Below are 22,668 nucleotides of genomic sequence, written 5' to 3'. Positions count from 1 at the left end.
AAATTTCTACCTTCCTCCTGAAGAGAAGAAAACTGATTTTGGTTTTAAAAATGCAGAGCTAGGGTTCTTCCCTGCCAAGGTATCTAAGTCACACCAGTAGCCGACTGAGGGCCTTGCAAGATGAAGCCAAGACTCCTCCATTGAATTGTTCTCACCTTAGAACAAAAGGGTCTGTTTGTGGAGGAGGGGGCTGTACTGTCAGCATGAGGAGGGAGATTAGGAACTTCCCATGGAGTGGCTGAATGGGAAAGACTTCTGGGAAATGCCATCTTCAAAGATCTGCAGAGATGCAGCTGGGGCCCGGTCTCAGGTGAACCACAGCCTCCCCTCTGTATGTCTATAGCTACCATAGTTTTAATTAGAGCCTCCCAGAATACTATGCTTCTCCCCATCACTCCTGCTTTATCATTGTTGGGGGTAGGAGGTGTTCAGGTTTGTGTCATGCTACAACCGAGGCCTGATTAGTACTTTAGTGTATCCACATTTGAAAGTAACCAGGAAACTCATTCATCTTGCATGTTAGAATCTTCATCTTAGATGCCTCAGCCCCTAAGATGACTTCCTGGAAGACTTAACACAGGTGCTCTGTGTTACAGGATGTCTGCTCCTTCTGGACATTTGAAATCACTGAACGTGACCTCCATAATGGAGAAATAGCTCATACAATATCAGGGCATTTGTAGCTTTTAGAGGGGGAAAGACATCCTATTCTTTTTCTGCTTTCTATGGAAAATATTACAAATATGTGCATTGCCCCAGAGACCAATAGTCAGATGCCATATGAGTCCCTGGGGTGGAACAATAGAATAGGCACTGTAAAAAACATTTCTTAGGCTAACTTCCAGATATAAAAGGGGTGCCTCAGAGCTGTGGAGTGGGAAAATTCCTATTTCACAAGGAATATGATATTTTTAGACTGCATAAAAAATGAGGAATGCATGAAACTGCAGATGATAACGTGGAGCAGGCACCCCAAGTTGAGAGTGTGGGCCACATTTCCGCTGCTCATTTCCCTAATGGCCCCTTATTTTGCTCGCTTATCTCTGCAATAAAGTTTCTACTTGAGAAAAATGGGTACTTATGGAAAGGTTATCATGCCACATGCTGTCATTTGTTTTATAGTGAACTCTGATATTCTTTTCTTTTGATTTTCTGAACCAGGAGTTCTAAATTCTTAATTTTGCCAAAAAATGCCAGTGAGTAATCTTCATTCCTTGCCCACCTCCCACTTGATTCCTGGATTTCTCTGCCACATGCCTTATCTCTCTTCAGTCATGATTTCCATTTCTTTGTATTTCTGTTTTGTAAGATAATTAAACTCTCTGGTTTTCTGAGAACAAGAATTCAAGGCTTAGCAGTGAATATTCTTTTTTTTTTTTTTTTTTTTTTACAATTTTTCAATAAGAATTCATTATATTTTTCAGTTCTGGTAAATCATTTTTGTGCCCCAGTTACCTCCTCTGGAGGATTTTCCTTCCTTTTTTCATTAAAGCACTGCTCTATCTCTTCCTCTAGAGTCAATTGTGCTATTTGTTCAGCTGGGCTCCCTCATGTCCCTGAGTCCCCCTAAACATGTGGTGACAATAGCATCCTCACAGTTCAACCTTTGGGCAAATGAAACAAGTCAATGGTGGGTGACAGAACATGTTTTCCCTAGTCTTGTCTACTGGGGCCAAGTGCTCCAGAAAAGCCTCTCTGGATGTGGAAATGTCCAGTCATACAAGCTGGGCATGATTTGCGTAATGAAAGGAATCAAATCAACTGTTGTTGAAAAAAAAAAGAAAAGAAGTATCCCTTCCTAATGGTTTAGAAACAGAGGGTAAGTAAATGGTAAAATGCGAAGGCTCACTAATTACATGACAACATCAATTATCAATGATCAAAAATCATGAAGATATGCACCATTGAATCATATACTTATCTGACTGAGAGAAGTATGGCCACTGATAGAAGTCACATTTACACGGATTCCCAACTTTTTTAAAGGAAAATTTTAAGGGACATAACCAGATGAAAGGTCCAGAAGTTGCAACTTTACCCCCTGACCTCAACCCTAGCTTTGCCCCAAGGAGGGACCCAGTCGTAATGGGGCATATTAAGCTGGTGAATGGGTAATGAAGATAATGGACAAAAAAAAAAAATCAATGAAACATAGACATGAGAGCGATTGAGAGAGTATGTAAATGAACTCCCTTGCTTCTTGTTGGATTTATAGTCTGTAGTTCTGGTTACTCATGAGACCCTGCTATAGTTCTAGCCCTTGAATTTCAAGACTTTTTTTTTCTATCATTCATTTATATAATATATATTCCTTTACATAATATAGCTTGAATGTTTTTCTACTTCTTGTAGCTAATCTCAAACTAAGACCAAAACCCAAGTTAAAATTATGATAATCTGATCACTTTTACCTTGCCTTTCTGTCTGACTTCTTTCCTGAGCTTCAGGCTCAAGTAACCACCTTTCTATTTGAAATCTTCATTCTGTAACTCAAATCACCTCAAACTTAACTGTCTGCAACATCATTATTGTTTCCTTTATGTTTTTTTATATCAGCATGCTCCCCTACCAAGTTTCTTAGTAAATGTACCAAAATTTGCCAGGGGCTTAGGTCAAAAGCCTAGATGCTGTTTTTGACTCTTCCGTTTTCCTCATATACCACACATGATTTACTGCTATGATAGACACTACTACTGTTCATTGATATCCGGTTGCCTCTCTTCTGAATATTTGAGAGGACTTCATTTCCTTGTCCCCTGGGTGCCTTGTTCTGGACAGTGAAATGTGAGAAATGTTATATGCATCATTCCTTTGCAGAAGCATTTAAGAGCTATTACTTGATTGTCTATCTTTTCCTGTTATGTGATAGATGATATTTCACATGGTAGAGTGTCTGTCAGCCTGGGTTCTTGACTAAGCGAGAGCCCTCTGCTGACTCAAGACATACAAATAGCATGAGCAAAAATAAACCTTTGCTGTTTTATGGCACTAAGATTTGGAGGTTGTTTGTAACTGCAGCAGGAGCTATCCTATCTTAAGACAATCCCCAAGTCCTGCTAGCTCTATCGTCAAAACATATTCCAAACCTGATGCTGTTACCTCCTTTTCTGCCATCGCTATATTTCAAAAAGAATCCTCATTTCTTGCCTGGATTTACTGCAGTATCCTCTTCATCAGTCTTCCCTTTTCTATTCTGACATGTCTCTCAAGTCCTTTCTGGCAGCAGCCAGCCTTTTGTCATTTTAAAGGTGAATCTCATCATGCCACTCCCTGCCCCAAACCCTCAACAACTTCCCATTAGACTTAGAATAAAAATCCAAGTTTCTCCATAAACCATAGCACTCTATGATCTGACTCTTACCTACTTGTCCAAATTTGTTTTCTGCCACTTTTTTTAAAAACTCTTTGATCCAACAGCATTGTCTCTATTGTCTCTTACTATTACTTGCAAACAGTAAATTCATTTTCCCACCAGGGTTGTTCTCTTGCTGTTACTTCTATGTGGAATGCTCTACCTCAAGATCTCTCTGTGGCTTGGGTTTCTCCTTTCCATCATACAAATCTTTGTTCCAAGATTATGTCCTCAGAGCCCTCTGTAAATTATCTAAAACCACATCCTCCTATAACTCACTCTCTCATTACCCTGTTTTACTTTATAGAGTACTCTTTGAACTGTCTTGTTCCTTTATTTTTTGAAGTTTCTCTTTCCTAGACTATGTATACCATAAGAGGATGATTTTGCTTTATAGCGTTCTGTCCCTCACATCTAGAAAAATCCTGGTGGTTATTTGCCAAATGAGTGAATTAATGAATAAATACCTTAAACAATCAGGATGTTAAAACAATACTGCAATGGAAAGAAACTGACAAAGAAGTAATATTCTTTTTTTTTTAATTTTTTTTAACGTTTATTTATTTTTGAGACAGAGAGAGAGCATGAACAGGGGAGGGTCAGAGAAAGAGGGAGACACAGAATCTGAAACAGGCTCCAGGCTCTGAGCAGTCAGCACAGAGCCCGACGTAGGGCTCGAACTCATTGACCGTGAGATCATGACCTGAGCCCAAGTCGGCCGCTTAACCGACTGAGCCACGCACGCGCCCCAATAATATTCTTTCTTAAGTCCTTAACCTGTTTGTTTTTTGACAGAGCAAAAAATAAATCAAAATACTGCTATAAAAAAAAACTGTGTATAGCTTTTATCTATCTCCTACTACTTACAATTCATTTACTAAGTAAAATCTGACTTGTTCAAATTAACATGCTTACATTAGCTAATGCATATTGGAAAAAGAAGCCTTTTATTTATTTATTTAAATTCTTTTTAACATTTATTTATTTTTGAGACAGAGAGAGACAGAGCATGAATGGGGGAGGGTCAGAGAGAAGGAGACACAGAATCTGAAACAGGCTCCAGGCTCTGAGCTGTCAGCACAGAGCCTGATGCGGGGCTCGAACTCACGGACCGTGAGATCATGACCTGAGCTGAAGTCGGCCCCTTAACCGACTGAGCCACCCAGGCACCCCAAAAAAGAGGCCTTTTAAAAGAGAATTCGCACATTATATGTTTAAGGTCACAGTGGTGATAACTGAGCTGTGTTTCTTAATCTAAACTACTTAAATTTCTATACAACAGACCCAAGAAATGTGCAAGAAAAAGATCTGAAAGCAAAAGAACAGACTCAAAGACAGAGGAAGCTAACAAGGTTTGTCAGGGCACAGACCATTTAAGTGGGAAACACTAACACATTTCCATGAAAAATAACCTGCATAGTTTAACAGAGAAAACCCATCAGTAGGATTTTTCAATGAACTATAAAAATGACCAACAAGTTTCCTCTTCATAATCATCTCCTTGACGACTTTTGTGTGAGTACATACTTCTCTCACATGCCACCATGACACATGTGAATTTTCATCAGTAGGGAATATCCTTGGATCACTATTTTACTGGAAATATGGATTTGCACCCATACACTAGCTCAATTTGTATTCATGAAACATTCTACACTTTTGCTAAGCAGATAGTCCAGGTGAGGAGCTTTTACCGTAACCAAGAGATATATTAAAAATACCACTTTCAAAGGGACTGAACTTCTCTCCCTGGCCTCAGGATCCCTCCAAGGAGGAATGGCTGTTGGAGTAAGGAGGGCAAAGTCAGACTCTTGGCTTTGTGAGTCTGAAATCCTGAGTATGTCATTTAACCTTTTGATTCTAGATGAGAATCCTATGCTAGATATTTCATGAGATTGTTGTGAAAATAATACATGTCAAAGAAATGTTTCGTAAACTGGTTATTTTTGGTATTTTTTTTTTTAAATTCTGCTTCTTGGGGCTCCTGGGTGGCGCAGTCGGTTAAGCGTCCGACTTCAGCCAGGTCACGCTCTCGCGGTCGGTGAGTTCGAGCCCCGCATTGGCCTCTGGGCTGATGGCTCAGAGCCTGGAGCCTGTTTCCGATTCTGTGTCTCCCTCTCTCTCTGCCCCTCCCCCGTTCATGCTCTGTCTCTCTCTGTCCCAAAATTAAAATAAAAACGTTGAAAAAAAAATTCTGCTTCTTTGAGGTTATTACAGCCATCCTCTATATCAAATCTGTTATATGTATGTATGCCTTTCAGAGTAAGAGGAAAAGAAAGAACAAGCACCAAAATGGATATGTTTGGCCATGTGGTCTTTACTCCTCCTGGAGAGTAACAATTTCTGAATCTATTTAAAAAATGTTGAAATTACAGCAATTAACAGAAAATTACACTGCTATTTTTTTTAAATTCACAAAGGCACCAAGAAGCTATCTCCCATATTATTAGCAAAGGCCCACAGTCTGTCTCCATACTCAAACATTTCCAAATAATCCATGTCCTACCCAAGAAGAAAGCTAAATTCATGGTCTATCATAAATGGAACAAAATTCTTTATAGCACTCACATGAATATCTGAGAAAAAAATCAGAATAAAAACACACAAAGTTGTGTATTGTATGAAACCTATTTACTGTTACAATATGTTAATTGCCAAAATTTTGAAATCTAAGCCTCCACAGTATCTCTACTTATTGTGTTACTTTGTTGAGTAGTTCTCCTGTTCATCACTAAACATATCCTAAAGATTTTATTAAATAAGCAGAATAAGATGCATGATGAATAGTCCAAGAGAAGCAGTTTCATAAAAAATCCTAATCATGAGGATTTAGCTATCAATTATCCATGTGTACTCCAATTTCACACTCAGAAGTTACTTTAGGGGAATGATTAATTATAAATAAAGGGACCTCAAGATACCAAAAACTTACCATACACCAGGAATCCCTGTCAACAAAGATAGCTTAACTCCTTAGGGAAAATAGCACAGGACAATCCATCCTGTTCTCTCTTTTACACACAAAACCCATACTATCTAAACATGTAAAAATGAGATCATGACCAAATGAGTCTGATCAATTTGTATATATTCACCACCAAAAACAATCAGCATAATCCCTTCATTCAATTAATTACTGGAAAATATTCAATCACCTATGTAACCTCAACAAAGCATGATCAGCTAGCTTTGGCTCAATGACTAGGTCTACTTGATATTTATGGAATAAATTTTTCTGCTTCTTTTGAGATTGAGGATCAAATTATACCATTTTCAATGCTTTCTAATTATGTTGTACCTCCTACCTCATGATGATTCTTGGCCAGCCATTCCTTAATGGTGCTGAGGGCAACGATGGAAGCAGGCTCATTCGGGAATCCTAAGCGAAGAACAGAATAAAACAAATAAACAAAAAAAGATGAAGGCAATAGAGAATTCACTGATGGCATGACACTGAATTTTTCTCATTTAAGCAGTATGCAATTCAACCAATTACTACTGAGCAAGACAGGTCTCAGTAAGGTACCCATGGATATGAAGCCCATGATCACACATATGACGCATGAAAGGGGCTACACTTATGCCAGTCCAGCACTAACAAGAAAAAGGATTTAACTGTCTTTTAAATTCTACAACAGTCAATTAAAAATATATCTACATTTGTTTAAGAGTTTTCAAAGCACTTTCATATAATAGTCTCATAAGAGGTGCTCATATAAGGTTTATTACCCTCAATTTATAAACCAAGTAAATATGGCTAGAGAATACATGTACTTGACCCAGGGTCATGGGCCAGCAGGACTCTATCAATGAACTGGCACAAGACAGGACAAGCAACTTGCCAAATAGCCATACCACTGAAAGTTATTACCAGAATTCAAAGAAAGTTATTATCAGAATTCAAAGAAAGTTATTGTCAGAATTCAAAGGCCTTCCTTTTAGGGCCACTGGAAATTATGTTTGAGGGGCGCCTGGGTGGCTCAGTCGGTTAAGTGTCCAACTTCAACTCAGGTAATGATCTCACAGTTCGTGGGTTCAAGCCCCGAGTCAGGCTCAGTGCTGACAGCTAAGAGCCTGGAGTCTGCTTTGGATTCTGGGTCTCTCTCTTTCTCTCTCTGCCCCTCCCCCACTTGTGCTCTGTCTCTCTCTGTCTCTCAAAAATAAATAAATGCTAAAAAAAAATTATGTTTGAAATTAAGACAACATGAATTGACCTGGTTGTGCACTATGGATTTGATTTTAGAAAGAGGGGAAGAAAGACACTTATGTCCTACTGAGCAGTAGCACACATAATCAGAATTTCTAAAACCCATCCAGAATATCTCTTTAGCTTATATAAATCAAACGTATTTCTGAACTTGCAGAATCATCGTACATTCTGCCAATAAAATATATGTGAAGGAATAACCTTACAAATTCTATATTTATGGGGAAAAAAGAAGAAAAGATGGGAGTGACTATTCCTTTGAAACTACTTTCTTTAAGCTTACTATTGGCTTCCTAATCACCAAATCTCATATAGTCAATCACTTATTCAAATCAGTCTTCATCTTTTCCTGTATCAGATGTGCTTGACTAGTTTTCCATGTTTCAATACCTCTTCCCTCCTGGATTTTTAAAAAAATTTTTTTTTACTGTTTTAAAGTATACAACACAGTGGATTTGTATAGTTCCACAAAGTTGTGCAGCTATCACCACCAACTCCAGAATGTTTTCATCATCCCCCCACAAGATTCTGTGCCCACTAATAGTCACTCCTCAACATCCCTCTACCCCAACCCCTGGCAGCTATAAATCTACTTTTTGTCACTATAGATTTGAAGATTCTCCTCCTGGATTTTTCAGCACTGCCTTCTATGATTCCTCTCACCTATTTGAGCTCCTCTAGCTCCTTTTTCTAGGAGCATCCATTAAATGTATGCCATTCCCAACATCTAAAGTCAGCCTTCACCTTAGTCGATATTCTGTGTTAGCCAGCTGCAGCATCATCCACTAACATGCCTTTTAATCAGGGGGCTCCTGTGACATTGTTCTGTGCAGATGCAGAAAGAGAGAGGTATTGCTGAAATGGGGAGATCTGGGATTTAAAAGACCAGTTTTATTGGAAGGCAAATACATATTCCAGTAGTTTATACTAATGGTATAAAACTCATTACACTTTCAGAGAAAATGTATGAAAGAAGAGGAGCAAGAGAGAGATGTTTGTCCGCATTTCCAAGAACAAATGTTGCTTTTCTGATTAGGTTTCTACCTACACACTTTGTAAGAGAGTGCATTAGGAAAGGGGACAAAATAAAGCAGGGCCAAGCTCCGCTTGACCAGTGTCATATGAGAGAGAGAACCACTGCCATAGGAAAAATGTGCACAACTTTTTATTTTTTTATTTTTTTAACATTTATTTATTTTTGAGACAGAGAGAGACAGAGCATGAACAGGGGAGGGGCAGAGAGAGAGGGAGACACAGAATCTGAAATGGGCTCCAGGCTCTGAGCTGTCAGCACAGAGCCCGACGCGGGGCTCAAACTCACAAACCATGAGATCATGACCTGAGCTGAAGTCGGACGCTTAACCGACTGAGCCACCCAGGCACCCCATAACTTTTTAAACTTTGTAAATTCATCCGTGACATTTGGGATTGTGAATTTGTTTTGAACTGTTTCATCTATTTACATTTTCCTTAAATGAAGGTTTCAAAATATAAAACCCTTAAAATAAAACCTGTTAGCTCGTTCATTAAGCAAATTATTATTGAACCAGAAAAGAGAAGATATATAGACGTGTTTAATGAGCCCCTGTCCTCTAAAACCCAAAGTCAGAGGGAGGAAATAAATAAGAGGCATGCATGCGAATGAATCAGGGATGTGGGGACACAGACAAAGGGAGCTAAGCAAGAAAGAGGAGGCTTTCTAGGAAGTGATAGAATGTTTGGGGAAGAGAACAATAAAGCAGGGAGCTGAGGAGACACTGTCCTCAGAAGTATGTGTGAGCAAGTAAGAATTAATGGAAAAGGTAAGAGAACTGATGAGAGGTAGAAAGAAAAGGAGTCCCTGTGGACTGCAAGGAAAAAGCAAGAGGCTGGGATGGACGTTTGTGGTTAGGGGTTAACTACAGGTGGCTTTTCTAGTTTACCTTACCCCCACCTCCCCTCTGAGTTTAACATCTGCATTTGTAATCACCTGGATACCTCCCCTTGATGCACTCCAGAACCAGAAGTGTAATGTGTAGTCTTCCACAAAATGAACTTCTTCCAGTATTTCTGCTTTCTGCTCATGGATACCTCTCTCCTAGACACTGCTTCAGTATTTGACTGTTTCCCCAGCTGGTAACTGAGTCCTCTGAAATATTTTTTATACCACTTCCTTTCCTTCTTTCCCATCTGATCTCATTCAAAGAACAATCAGTCCTCACTTTGATTACTGTAGTTGACTCATAATTGTGCCTCTTTGGTCATTCCCCTGCTTCTTCATTCTGTTGAGAACACCACTTCTAAGTGATTCTTCCTAAAGTATAGTTACCACAACATTACACAAAGCAATGGTGACCTTGGGGACTCTACAGAGTGAACTTTAGCTCCTTAGCTGGGCATGATACACCACAAGGAGCCTTTCTAGACTTGGGTCTTAGTTTTTCCTATTTATTCTCCTCCCATGAAATTCTTCTCCAACTTTTTGATGTGTTTAAGAAGTACTTAAATCATAAGATTATAGGGCTATATAAAGCTAATAAATACTGTAATCATGCTCAGTTGCAATGGCCGTCAGCATTAACCTTTAGAAGACGTAAGTCCCCACAGAGAAATTATAAAAATTCTCATAGAACCATGGCAACTACAGTCAGTTCCCAATTATATGTGACCTCCTGGTCACTTTCCCACATCTATCAAAGCCTCTGGCACTGAGCTATGGTTTTCATCTGTATCTCAAGGCTTGCCATAACCGTGGGTGACTTCAGTGTCCAATAAGATGACCCACCTGGCCTGCCAGTTACTTGACCTGGTCATTTTTGACAACCACCTCCACTCCACCGCCTCTCTAGATCACACCCTGCTCCTTGAAGCAACATTTTTATTCCCAAATTACTAATTCAAGCATGCTCTCTCAAAACTTGTTCTATCTTTAGTTTGTTCTGCTACCTTCCAAGGGATGTCCTTTACAAGCCCTTGAAGCCCAAACTAGTGCTCATATTTCCTGCCTGAATGGTGCGACTCTTTCCTACCTCTCTAGGCTCTTCTCACACCGTATCGCTCGTTGCTTCCTCAACTCCAGCTACACTGACCTTCTTTCTGTTCTTTGAATGTGGCATGTTTGCTTTTGCTCTCTGCCAGAAGGCCTTGCTCATGCTGTATCTTCTTCCTGAAATGACATTTCTCCCTCATTTCCTAGCTTATTTTAACTTTTATTTGTTCTTTTCCCAGTCATCACTTCTCCAGAGAAGGCTTCTCTGACGACTCTCTATTTGACACTTTCATAACATCATGTACCTTTCCCTGGTGGTACTCATCTTAGCTTCAATTTTACCTTTATTTGTGTACATACTTGATTAATAATCCTAGTAGGGCGAAAGCCCTAAGGAGGCAGACATCACATCTGTGTTTTACTTATCACTGTATCTCTAAACCATTGCTGGCACCTACAAGATAATCAATAAATGTGTGTTGAATGAGTGAATGGACTGTGGACTTGTGATTCATTATACTGACAGCAAGAAAGCCAGCACTGGGAGAACAAGGGTGTTTAGCTCTAGAGTCTCAGAGGGTGAAGGGCGCAATGATATATCCACATTATCCTATTTCATCCCTGAGGGGAAACTACTGAGAAGATTCATATGAGAAAACACAGTTCCTAATGGAATGATATCCTGTAATCAATTAAAAATGGAGGGAAATATCAAGACAAATGTCCCTGAAAATATGCCTTCTTTCAGTGGGCATATATCTATACAAGATGAAGTATGGTGTTCAGAGGAAACAGCAACAGCACAATTCTTTGTCCACTTAACTGCAAGACTCCAAGGGTTACAAGTAAGACCAATGAATAGACAGGATAGATTTTTGCTCAGGGATGGGCTCCCGACGACAGTAAGGCCTACCTCGGGAGGTCACAATGTATTCTGGTCACCAGAGGGCTTTTGTTCATAAAAGCAGGATGGCCACCCAGAGGGAAGGCTGCAGACAAGCTTTAGATGAATCATTGAATTAAATGACATAGAAAATCTCTTCCAAGTATGAGGGTCAATGAGGCTGAACAAGCCATTAATAATTTAGGGCCAGGCGTGCAGGGAATTATATATGTGTGTGCCCAGGTGTACATAGAATCTGTGCTTCTGTTGGCATTCCAAAGCTTAGTTCCTTATTCATTAGTATAGATTATTAAATTTAACTTCTGTTGTGAATGTTGAAGTTGATTTACAGAATGTGTAAGTGATTTTTTCTTTTTGTTTACTTTTATATTGAAACTACTTGCAAAATTTTTACATACACACAAATGTACATACATACATCATACACACATACAACCCTTACCCAAATCAAGATATAAAATATTTCTAGCTCTTCAGAAAACTGCCTCGTCCCAAGTCAATATCTACCCCATGAAGAAACTGCTATTCTCTCTTCTACTGTCACAGATTTGTTTTGTCTGTTGTTACACTTCACATATATAGACATACAATGTGCACCCCTTTTGGTCCAAATTTTTCAACATTATGCCTGCCTGATTTATTCATGTTGTTACATATAGCAGAAGCTTCTTCTTCTTCTTTGCAGTGTTGTATTCCATTGTATGAATATGCCACAATTTATTTAGCCATTCTACTGTTGATGGACAAGTGGGTTGTTTCCAGTTTTGAGCTATTAGGAATGAAGTTGCCATGAACATTCTCATAAATGTCATTTGGTGGACATGAGCACTGTTTCTGTTGAGTATATACCTGGGAGCTGGGGCTACCAGTTCATCGCTTAAGCATACATTTAACTCTGGTAGATTCTGCCAGTTTTCCAAAGCAGTTTTACCCATTTACACTCCTATCAGAATTAAACCAACACAATATTTACAAATTTTGAACAAGAGAGGTAAAAACTGAAACAGAAAATTTAATTTACAATAGTTTTTATCCATGGTACAGCAAATAACTCATTAGACAGATATTTTCCTTTTACTCAGTTATTAAGCAGATATTTCTCTTCTAATCAAATTGCAGAAAGATATAGCAATGAAGATTCACTGAAGGTCCTGCCCAGCCATTGGACTATTCGTTTGATGGAATTGTTAAAAATCTGGAATGTTTTCAACACAATTTGAATGAATCTGGTTTTGACCTTGTCATAGACGAAGTTCCTCTCTAGGTTTCATTCTTTTATTCTTTTGCTGTTGTTGATGATTCTCCAATATCTTCAACTTTGTCGATTGCTCTGACACAAAAACTAAATTTGTTTCCCTGACATAAAAAAAAATACCACTTTCTACAAATTGGTGTTTGTGGTGTGTGTCAGAGCAGAGGTAGGTGGGGTGTTGGGTGAAGCAGGCGAAGGGGATTAAGAGTGCACATCTCAATAAGCGCTGAGTAATGTGTAGAATTTTTGATCATTATATTATACCCCTGAAGCTAATATAACACTGTGTCGGTTATACTTGCATTAAAGAATAATACAAATACATAAAATAAAACACATTCTACTGAAAATCTAGCATATTCTACTGAAATAAAAGTAGACATAATTTGCTTTGCCTGTAAAACTACCCTTTTTGCAGGCAGAAGCAATGGATCAGCTTTTGTTTTAAACCTAAAATGACAGTCTGCTTGCAGCTCTGGATCACCCTACCATCAAGGGCATATGGTAATGCCTTAAGTCAGTTATTTCAAAGAAGTTCTTACTGCAAAAAAAATATCAAATTGAACATAATTCCAGGTATGATTAACCCATGTGTCCAAATGTCAACCCCCCTCTACCATGTACAGTCTAGCCGGGGCCTCGCTTTCTTGCATTGCCCCTGATAGCCCTGCCAAGCCCAGCCATAAGGAGTCACCTCTGCCTTAACTGTGGATGCCTTTCTAGCAGTTGTAAGAATAAGGCAACCTAGATATCAATGCCCAGGCAAAGCTCACAAGCGTAAAAACCATGCACAGGTTCTGGAGTGGTTTTTGCCTCAAAGGGTGTTTAGTTCATAATCTCATCTCACCAAGAAGGGTACTTAGTCCAAAGCTGTGATGAAACACTGGTTGCCATACTAACCATCCTTCAGTGGCTAGAAGCCCAAGATTAGTACTGAATTGCGATAAATATTCAGAAGTTAGAAGCAAGAGTTAAAAAAAATCAAAAGCAAAAACAAAACTTCTCTGGAACTCTGCATGTGAAATTCACATTCAATTTTGAGTTCTCCCTCCTTATCAAGTCTTTGAAGCATGTTGGTACTTTTTTTTCTATTTACACACAAACTCAAGCAAAATACTATGCAGGTCTTAAACATGGGGTGTTCAGCATTGATGCAAATCTCAGACTGTCCCAAATGACAGGGATGTATCACTGGGTTTATTGAAATGTTAACATCAGTTGAACTGAGATTGTCAATGTTGATTATCAATGCAAAATTACACTTTGCTCCAATTTTGAGACAGTATAACCATAACATTTTCCATCTTAGCACAAAAATTCTGGTGTGGGGACCACAGGGACATGAAATAGTATACTTTACAAGCTCAAGTAAAAGGACATGAAGCGTGAGATGAGTTGTCTTTCTCAGAACATTCCTCATGACTATTTCTTGAACGAACACACACACACCCACACACACCTGCCTTTGGTCAGGAGGAGAGGTAGGGGGATACAGATGGAGGGTGCACCGAGGTGCGGGGCTGTGGGGGTATAGGAGTATGGGGTATATGGGTGAGCAAGGGGAAGTATAGGGAAATGAATTTATTTTTTAATCTCAAAACAGTTTTTGTCAACCCCTTTCCCCCTAGGCCTCCTTCCAAGACATAAAAGCAATTCTGATAGCACGATGAAATCAAATTACTTGAAAGAAATGAGCTGAAGGAGGCTCACCGTTAAGCAATCGCTAGAGCAGCCACTCAGACAATTCTGGCTAAAGGCTGAGTTTCACAAAAGATAAAACAGGTGAAGTAATAAGAGTGACACTGGCCTCAGTGACTGCAGTGAGCACAGCAGCAGAATGCTAAAGAGGGTGTCACTGGCTTTCCTCAGGAGAGCAAAGGGCACCACAGTAGGCAAGAGCGAGACATCCCCGGCCTGTCAGTAAGATGGTGGAGTCTCAGCTGGTGTTGAAAAGGCAGGTTTTTGTAAAACATGCACATATATACATAATATGGCATCTTAACAAGTTCAATAGACATAACAGATGCTGACAACACCCTATATACATCCCCTTGGCATATGCCATCCTTGCACACTGGCTTGATTTACACCCACTAGCACCAGCAGGCTTTTAACTGAGGGTGTCCATAGTGACACCACAGGTGGGGCAGGTCCAAAGTGTCAGGGAATCAGGACCACCAGCAACATTTCTCAACCCATGATTAATGAGAGATTGTGGATAAATATCCAGCTCACTCACCCCTCAGGCAAGACAACACTGAGGTGCATGCTTCATACAGTTTCCTCGAGTTGCCCGGTGGGATTACCCACCTGTTGTTCACAGTGGCAAACTGCATTCTTATTGGCTTCTTTCCCTGAAATCATCTCCCCAGTTAACTACTTGAACTCAAACCCTTGCCTCTGAGCCTGATTTGGGGGGAAGCCAAACCACGACTGCAATCAACATGCATTCATGAACTTGAGAAAATGAGAGGTCATGTTTTATCTGATGACACCCATTCTTCAGACTTTTCTACTTGTAAGGTCTGGCATGTGCACGGTAGATAAATGTTTTATAAATTACTTAATGATATGGAGGAAATAAGTTGGAAGTTGTCAGCATGGAAGCACAATAGTATTTTACTTTGGGGAGGGGGGAGGGTAGAGGTCATATAGGTTAGGCTCACACTGGCATGGAAGCCTGGCCCCACTGGACAGAAATCTTGAAACCATAGTAAACTGTTGTTGCTGCTGCTGCTGCTGTTAACATTTATTGAGTAGTTATTATGTACATGTCACTCTACCTAGCATTTATATGTATTATATTAATTAATCTCCTCAACAATCCAATGAAAAGAACAAGGGAGAATAACTAAAGATGAGCTGGTCTATAAATGAACAGTGACTTTAGTGTATTCAGGGAGGCAGTGACCAAAGATGATTAATTTGGTTTTATATTAAAAACTACCAAGAGGTGTGCAAAATGCAGTCTAAGTGTTATGCAAGCATTGGTAGACTCAGTATCAATCACTAATGTGGTTTAAACCAGCATATGCTTGAAGAGGAAGCAAAGATACTGCATGTGGCCATGGGTGGCAAGGGTGGGAGCCTAGGCTGTCCTTAAGAGCCCTGTCACCTCTGGCTTCCACATAAAATTGCCTGAACCTTCAAAATTCCCTTCAAGATGTGTATAGTCTTTCCCATTTTATAGAATGAAAGTGACTCTTAGAGAACCCAAGCAAGGGGCAGGGCCAATACCCAAGCCTGGGTCTGCCTGATTCCACCCATACCCTAGCCGAGTGCCTGCTATTGTTCATCCTCCCACATCCATAGAATGAATGGAATTTACCATAACCCCTCTCCTTCAGAGATTCGCCTCCTGAGGCAACAGTTTCAAACTCCAAGAGAAGGAAATGAAATTGGAGGCACATAGGATGAGAAAGCTTGTTTCAGTGTGCCAAGCACGGGGCCTCCTGCCTGGTCACACCCAATAGACCTGGGGTCACTGATGTTTTGCTTTCTTTCTCGGGTGGCAGCACCCAGTCTACCATTTAATGTCTGCATTTCAGAGTATGGATGGGGCCCAAGGAATCCCCTTGGGATTGTAGAAAAGCTGGTGGATGGGATGGTACAATGACTCCTCAACATATAGGTACCATCATTCTGGACACAATTGGAACCTAGAAATCTGAAGCTCACTGGCTCACAACAGAACTTCTGTGTATCACACCTCTCTCTGTGGTCCTGCCTTACCCATTATTTTGTTCAGCTTAGCACTGATTTTCCAAGCGAGACCTCTAGGATTGTCATATATACAAGGGAGAAGGAAAATTCTGTACTTCTTATCATTAAACTCTCTCCACACCCATTCTTTCATTTCACTTGACATTATGTGTTCCATAGCAAGTGACACTCCATAAATTCTACTATATTCAGCCTCAGATTTGAGTTACTTGTGCTTTCACCTACTTAAAACATTGTGCAACATGAAGTTTTCCTTTCAAGTTGTCTTTCCTTTGCTCTGCAAAGCGGGTATGAATGAGCCGCACTTTTATGGGACACAAGGTTACAATCTATGCAAGCTTCATCAGTTTCTAAAACTTATGAGCTCCAGCTTCTATTTCTGAGGATATTTTTTAAATCATCTTTTGCCTAAGGAATTATAATAATGACCTAAGAAATGGCTCGTGAAACAAATGCTATTCTATGCAAGCTGTTCCTACTAACTTTGAATAAGTCTCTTGAGAAAGGAGATGAAAGATCTCATAGAATCACCTGGAACAGAAGATTTCTAATATTCTCTTTTAAAAGAACATTTTTCCTACAGGGGCAATCAAGGGAGTTCACCAAGGGTATCACATCTGAGTAGGGAAGATTTATATTGGGATCTACTGAAAAGACAAAAATGAAGTTTCTACTTTTGAACTGGTGGCACCCTGTGGTGCATGGACCTTGTAGCCAATGATCTTTCTAAACCTAAAGCACACCATGTCATAGCCATGCTAAGAGATGCCAGTGACTTGCTCCACACTTGTGACCAAAGTCCAAACTCCTCATTTTGGCTTTCCAGAGCAGTTGTGTGGCCCCCCTCATACTCTGAAATGCTTGGTTACCATGAGTAACTCCACTGGAATATAAACTCCATGAGGCAGAGTCCTTATCTGTCTTATTCACCTTTTCACCCCCAGTGCTCAGAGCAAAGTATGTGCTCAATAAGGTGTGAAGCTTCCTAGCATCCTGAAATGATTTTATGCCACCTAAAGCCTAGGAAAATCATCTCTCTCACCGGAGGGAAGGAAACAAACTAATTCTGTGCGGCTCTCTTGTGCCTGCTGGGCAAGAACTTCCACAACACATGTGACCTTGGCACAACCTAAAGGCATGGACTTAGAAGAATGAGAACTAGGTCCCTTGGCTTTAGGTCCAAAAAACACCTCTTGGGCTTCTGTGACCTTCAAGCTGGGTCAGAGAACAGGAGCTCCTTTAGAGACACACCATTATAGAGGGTCTCTTAGCTTCAAGTGTCCCTGACTTAGAGGCATGAAACCACGTATGTCCTAAAAAGCTTTTATGTTCCCACCTGCACAGCCAGGTTGCAAGGTTCTCCTGAAGGAGATGCGCTGAATATTTTCATCACAGCTTCCAGCAGCATTAACCATGACACCATAACATGGAAGAAGAGGAGTGAGTCCCCAAAGCCCCTGCTTATTGGCTTTTACTCCCCAGTAACTAGCCAAGTTCCCCTGAAGGCCTAAGTTTGCAAACTGCCCTCATAATCCCAGGAATTTCTCTGAAGTTTCTCACTGATCAACTCTCGTGCAATAAACACTGAGCATGGAGAGCCTCTCCTCTTCACATATGAATGTTAAGACAGACCTTGGCTGCTACACTCTTATGTCCTGAGGTCCATCTGAACCAGTCTCCAGATTTCAGCATGTGAAGTTTTCTTAGATAGAGCTGGTGCAATTGGTGAGAACTCCACTCTATGGTTTGATAGAATTTACAAATGGCAGCCACTCTTTTGCTGAGAAACACAGAGACTAATGCAATCTTAGCAACTCAGACTGTGATTAAAAATAACACATTATTTGATATAATTATATAATTTCTATGATCAAAAATATGTCTTTTGATATACTGAAAGCCCACTGGAGTACATCATCCTGAAAATCATTTTCAAAGACACTCTGAAAGATCACAAGTGAGAAATTCTGAAAATTTCTCTGTTGTGACGGAGAACACAGTTTGATGTGGGCAGTAATGTCACCATTAGACTACTGTGTCACTTTTTGATGGTTTGGATTCTGAATGTGCTAGATTGGATGAGCATATTGAATTCCTCACTCCTCTTTGCCACACCCTCTGGCACCCTTATTTTTCAAAACTATCCTGTAAGTGGAGTATATTTCCCTGTGTCACTGATGTTGAGTCTGGCTATGTGACTTGCTTTGGTCAATGGGATGGGAGCAAAAGCAAGACTTTAAGAGCATTCACCGGCATAAAAATGGAATGTTTCAGGTAGCCACTGCTCTTTCAGAATGGCACCTGAAGTGAGGTAGGTGAAACAGACTGACCACTACCAAAAGGCTGGGATCCAGGTCAGTCAGGTCCAGCCCAGCCTCAACCAGTTAAACCCAGCCAATCTGCAGAACTGTGAACAAGAGAATAAATGCTATTTGCTGTTAGCCTTTGGTCTTTTGAGGTCATTTGTAATGCAGAAAAATCTGACTGATACATTGAGCAAAGACTGATATGCTTTTTGAAATCCCACTGAGGATATACGGCACTCAGGAGTGGTTTTTCTTCTTATCTAGGTCTTGGCCATTTTTGGAAGATGGTTTCACTTGTTGACTGTCCAGGGTAAAAATATTATATATGTAATAAATTGTGCATATTACTGCAAAGAATTCAGAGGCATGGGAATTGTTTCCAGAGAAACCCTGGAATAAGGAAAAGAGAAAAGGTTTTGGAGTCAAACTTACTAGACATTGCATCTTGCTATGAAAAAGGCAATCTGTGTGAGTATAGCCTGTTCCTTTTTATTTTTTTTTTAAGATTTTATTCTTAAGTAATGTCTACACCCAATGTGTGGTTCGAACTCACAACACTGAGATCAAGGGTCACACGATCCACTGACCGAGCCAGGCAGGTGTTTCCACAAAGCATGTTTCTATTCTTTGCCCACGCAGTAATATGGGGATAAGGCTACCCTCTTGCTGTGAAGATTAAATAGAATAAGTCACATACCCTTTGTTCCCCACAGGGCTTATTTAGGTCCCTCTCCCTGCATTTACCTTATTTACTTAAAGGTGTGAGAAAACCAAAAGATGTAAGGAAGCCTAAAGGTACATGAATGCCATTCCTCACCTGAGGCCTGGAAACCCAGCTAGGAGCACCAAACTCTTCAGTATGTCCTAGAGTCAGAACCTCAAGTGAAGGTATGATCAATTGTTTCCCCTGAGAGCCTGGAAATAGATTTACATTACCTATTTTTCCCCAGAATCCCCTCCTAATACTGGAAAATATAATTTTTTGGTAAGAGAAACAAGTAGTAGAAGGGGAGGTATTCACAAAGTGACCTCACTTATAGCTAAACCTCTGAATTGTACCGTACTTACTATAGTCAAGTATCGGCATCCAAAAGACGCTTGCTAGTTAGACTCCCAATCACTACACTGTGGATTTCACAACATCCCAGTGATATGATGAATATGCTTCTGTAACAAATCTAAAATGAATTTGGAGCGGCCTGAGCAATGGCCTCTGATTCATCACAGATATGACCTTTTCTTGTTCTATCTGGAACATTCCCTTCACTGGCTTTTAGATTTCTAAGGTTTACCCAAACATAAGACACCGCTCCTGAAATTGCCCAGAAAAATGTAATTGGAAGTGACGTATGTACTATTTCCCTCAAACAGAAGCCGAGCTCGTTCCTCTTAACCACAGTGAGGTATTTGGGGGAATAGTAAGCATTTGAGGAATGATAGGAGAATGGAAGAGACCAAAAAAACCACAGAATTTTAAAGCAGGAAAACTGCATTTTAAAATGCAAATTTCCCACAATGCTCATCGTTTGTCAGTCTTAATAATGAATGACAGTATTTCACCAACCATGAGCTCCAGACCAAGTTTGTGGTAGCATAATGAAATCCTAGAAGGGCATATTTCTCATCAAAAATCAATTTGTTCTCTGGCTTGAGCTCTAGTAAGCAGACACAAGATAGCATGAAGTTGTAATGTGCCATAAAAACCTGCCGGGACCAGAAAAGAAGTTTAGGGTGTGCTTTTAGTGTGAATAAGTATCCATTTAAACATAAATGTTAAAGATTTATTTTGACGGATCCCTTTAGGAAGTTGGAACTTTTGTGTACACTCAAAGGTATTCCTGAGAGAAAAATAAAGCAGATGTTTGCACAGTATTTTATGTATGTGACACCTGACATTATTTTTCTCCTTAAAAAGTAGAATGGCGTTCTGGCACACAAGAGGCTTGGAAGTTGTCACTCCCTCCTAACAAGTGATAGGCTGAAGAAACTGAAAAAAAAATCAACAACTTTTCTTAGATCTTTCAGAGAAGTGAGGTCCCAGGGCAAATCACTGTCCCTTCAAACAGGCAGGTGAATACAGAGAACCACGATTTCACGGAGCAGCAGCTCTTTGAGCAGAAACGTCCACCGAAACCAGTACGAGAGGAGGGAAACCTAAACTGTAGTTAAGGAACTGTTGGAGCTTGGGGTACACATGTCTTAGAGTTAAAAACTCCAGAGGTGCCTAGCCTTAGGGTGCCCACCCCACTTTTGTAAGTTTTATCTCCAGGAGCTCGACCAGGTTTTCTCACAGTGAATATAAAGAAAACCCTCCCTCATGCCACCTGCAGGGGGACAGGGAAAGGGACTATGGCAATATCTTGGTTTGAGAACATAAATTGTTCTGGAAACATGCTTGTAATCCAAAACACTTGCATATCAAAGCGAATTTCAAGAACCATTGTCTCGGTTGTGATCATGTGACAGGCGGCATCATGTACTACTCATATTGCAAGATAACACTCACTTATCAAGTTAAAATTTTTTAGAAATGTTTGCTCATCTTGCATAACGCTCGCGGAACAACTTACTTGCAATCCAAGGTTTTACTGTATTTTGAAATAGGCCACACTGTTCTCAACAAGACTTGCCTTCAGGAGAAACTATGTTACCAGAGCCTAAACTACCTGGGGGAAGGGGAATATTCTAGTCCAGCCAGCTCTAGCCATCCGTCCACATGGGGGAAGGAAAACACCCAACTGTAGCCCATGCTAGTCATCCAATCTCACCTGAAGAGGGAAAGAGGGAAAATAAGAAGCACTTGTGACATTCTCAGTTCAGAAGCATGGGCTCACTAACGACGGAGACCTGAGCAGAGGTCTAGAGCATGTTTCCCCTTCCCCACACCTCACCACCACATTACTAAAGGCCTATTTACTGTAGTTCCATTTACCAAATACACCATGTTCAGCTATCAAGAAAAAAAAATCAAAGCATACTAAAAAGCAAAACTCATAGTTTGAAGAGACTGCCTAAGCATCAGAACCAGATTCAGATAAGGCAGGGATGTTGGAATGATTCATATGCTAAGTATTCTAATGGGTAAAGCACATAGCATACAAAAACAGATGGGCAATACAGGGAGAGGGACAGAAATTCTAGGAAAGAATCAGAAAGAAGTGCTGGAGATCAAAATCATTAAAACAGAAATGAAGGATGCCTTTGATGGGCTCATTAGTAGACTAGACATAGCTGAAGAAAGCACCTGTGAGCTTGAGGATATAGAAAATTTGGAAGTCAATAGAAACTTCCAAAATGGAACAAAAAAAGAGAGAACAGAATATCTAAGAACTGTGCAACAACTACATATGAATAATGGGAATATCAAAAGATGGTATGTGGGACTCTCTATACCTTCCAGTCACTTTTGTTGTGAATCTAAAATTGTTCTAAGAAAGTCAATAAAATAAGATAAAACAAAATAAAATAGCTCTCAGATTTGACAGATGAGCATTTCCAGCTACTATTTCTGGCATACGTTTTTTAAAGTTCCTTTTTTTATTTTGAGAGAGAGAGACAGAGAGAGGGAGAGAGTGCGAGCACACACAAGCAGGGCAGGGGCAGAGAGAGAGGAAGAGAGAGAGAATCCTAAGCAGGCTCCACACTGTCAGCACAGAGCCCAATGCGGGGCTGGAACTCATGAACCGTGAGATCATGACCTGAGCTGAAACCAAGAGTTGGGCACTTAACCAACTGAACCACCCAGGAGCCCCTTCTGGCATATTTTCTAAATAACAGCTCACCCACCAATGGCTTCAGTGTTTTTTTGGCATTCTAAATTCAAAAGCTCAGTTTAAGAAATGATATTGAGGCAATTGCTGTGTGACAGCAAACATGTAAAATTTCCACTCAAGCACAGAGGCTCCATGATTACTAAGGAATGCTCTATCAGAGACAAAACTTTTTTGTGTCCAATA

The 22,668-nt window shown here is 40.1% G+C and overlaps 1 protein-coding gene across 1 annotated transcript in view; it reads right to left on the bottom strand.

Annotated features, from left to right (window-relative positions):
- Positions 1-22,668, bottom strand: part of MACROD2 (mono-ADP ribosylhydrolase 2) — a 2,026,389-nt gene that overhangs the window by 484,746 nt on the left and 1,518,975 nt on the right. Inside the window, exon 8 of the mRNA XM_023251484.2 lies at positions 6,658-6,731. Within this exon, the coding sequence (XP_023107252.2) occupies positions 6,658-6,731 (74 nt within the window). The remainder of the gene's footprint in view (positions 1-6,657; positions 6,732-22,668) is intronic.

Source organism: Felis catus, chromosome A3 (genome assembly GCF_018350175.1).
Source record: "Felis catus isolate Fca126 chromosome A3, F.catus_Fca126_mat1.0, whole genome shotgun sequence".
Taxonomy (NCBI): Eukaryota; Metazoa; Chordata; class Mammalia; order Carnivora; family Felidae; genus Felis; species Felis catus.
This window is presented reverse-complemented; position numbering and strand designations above follow the sequence as displayed.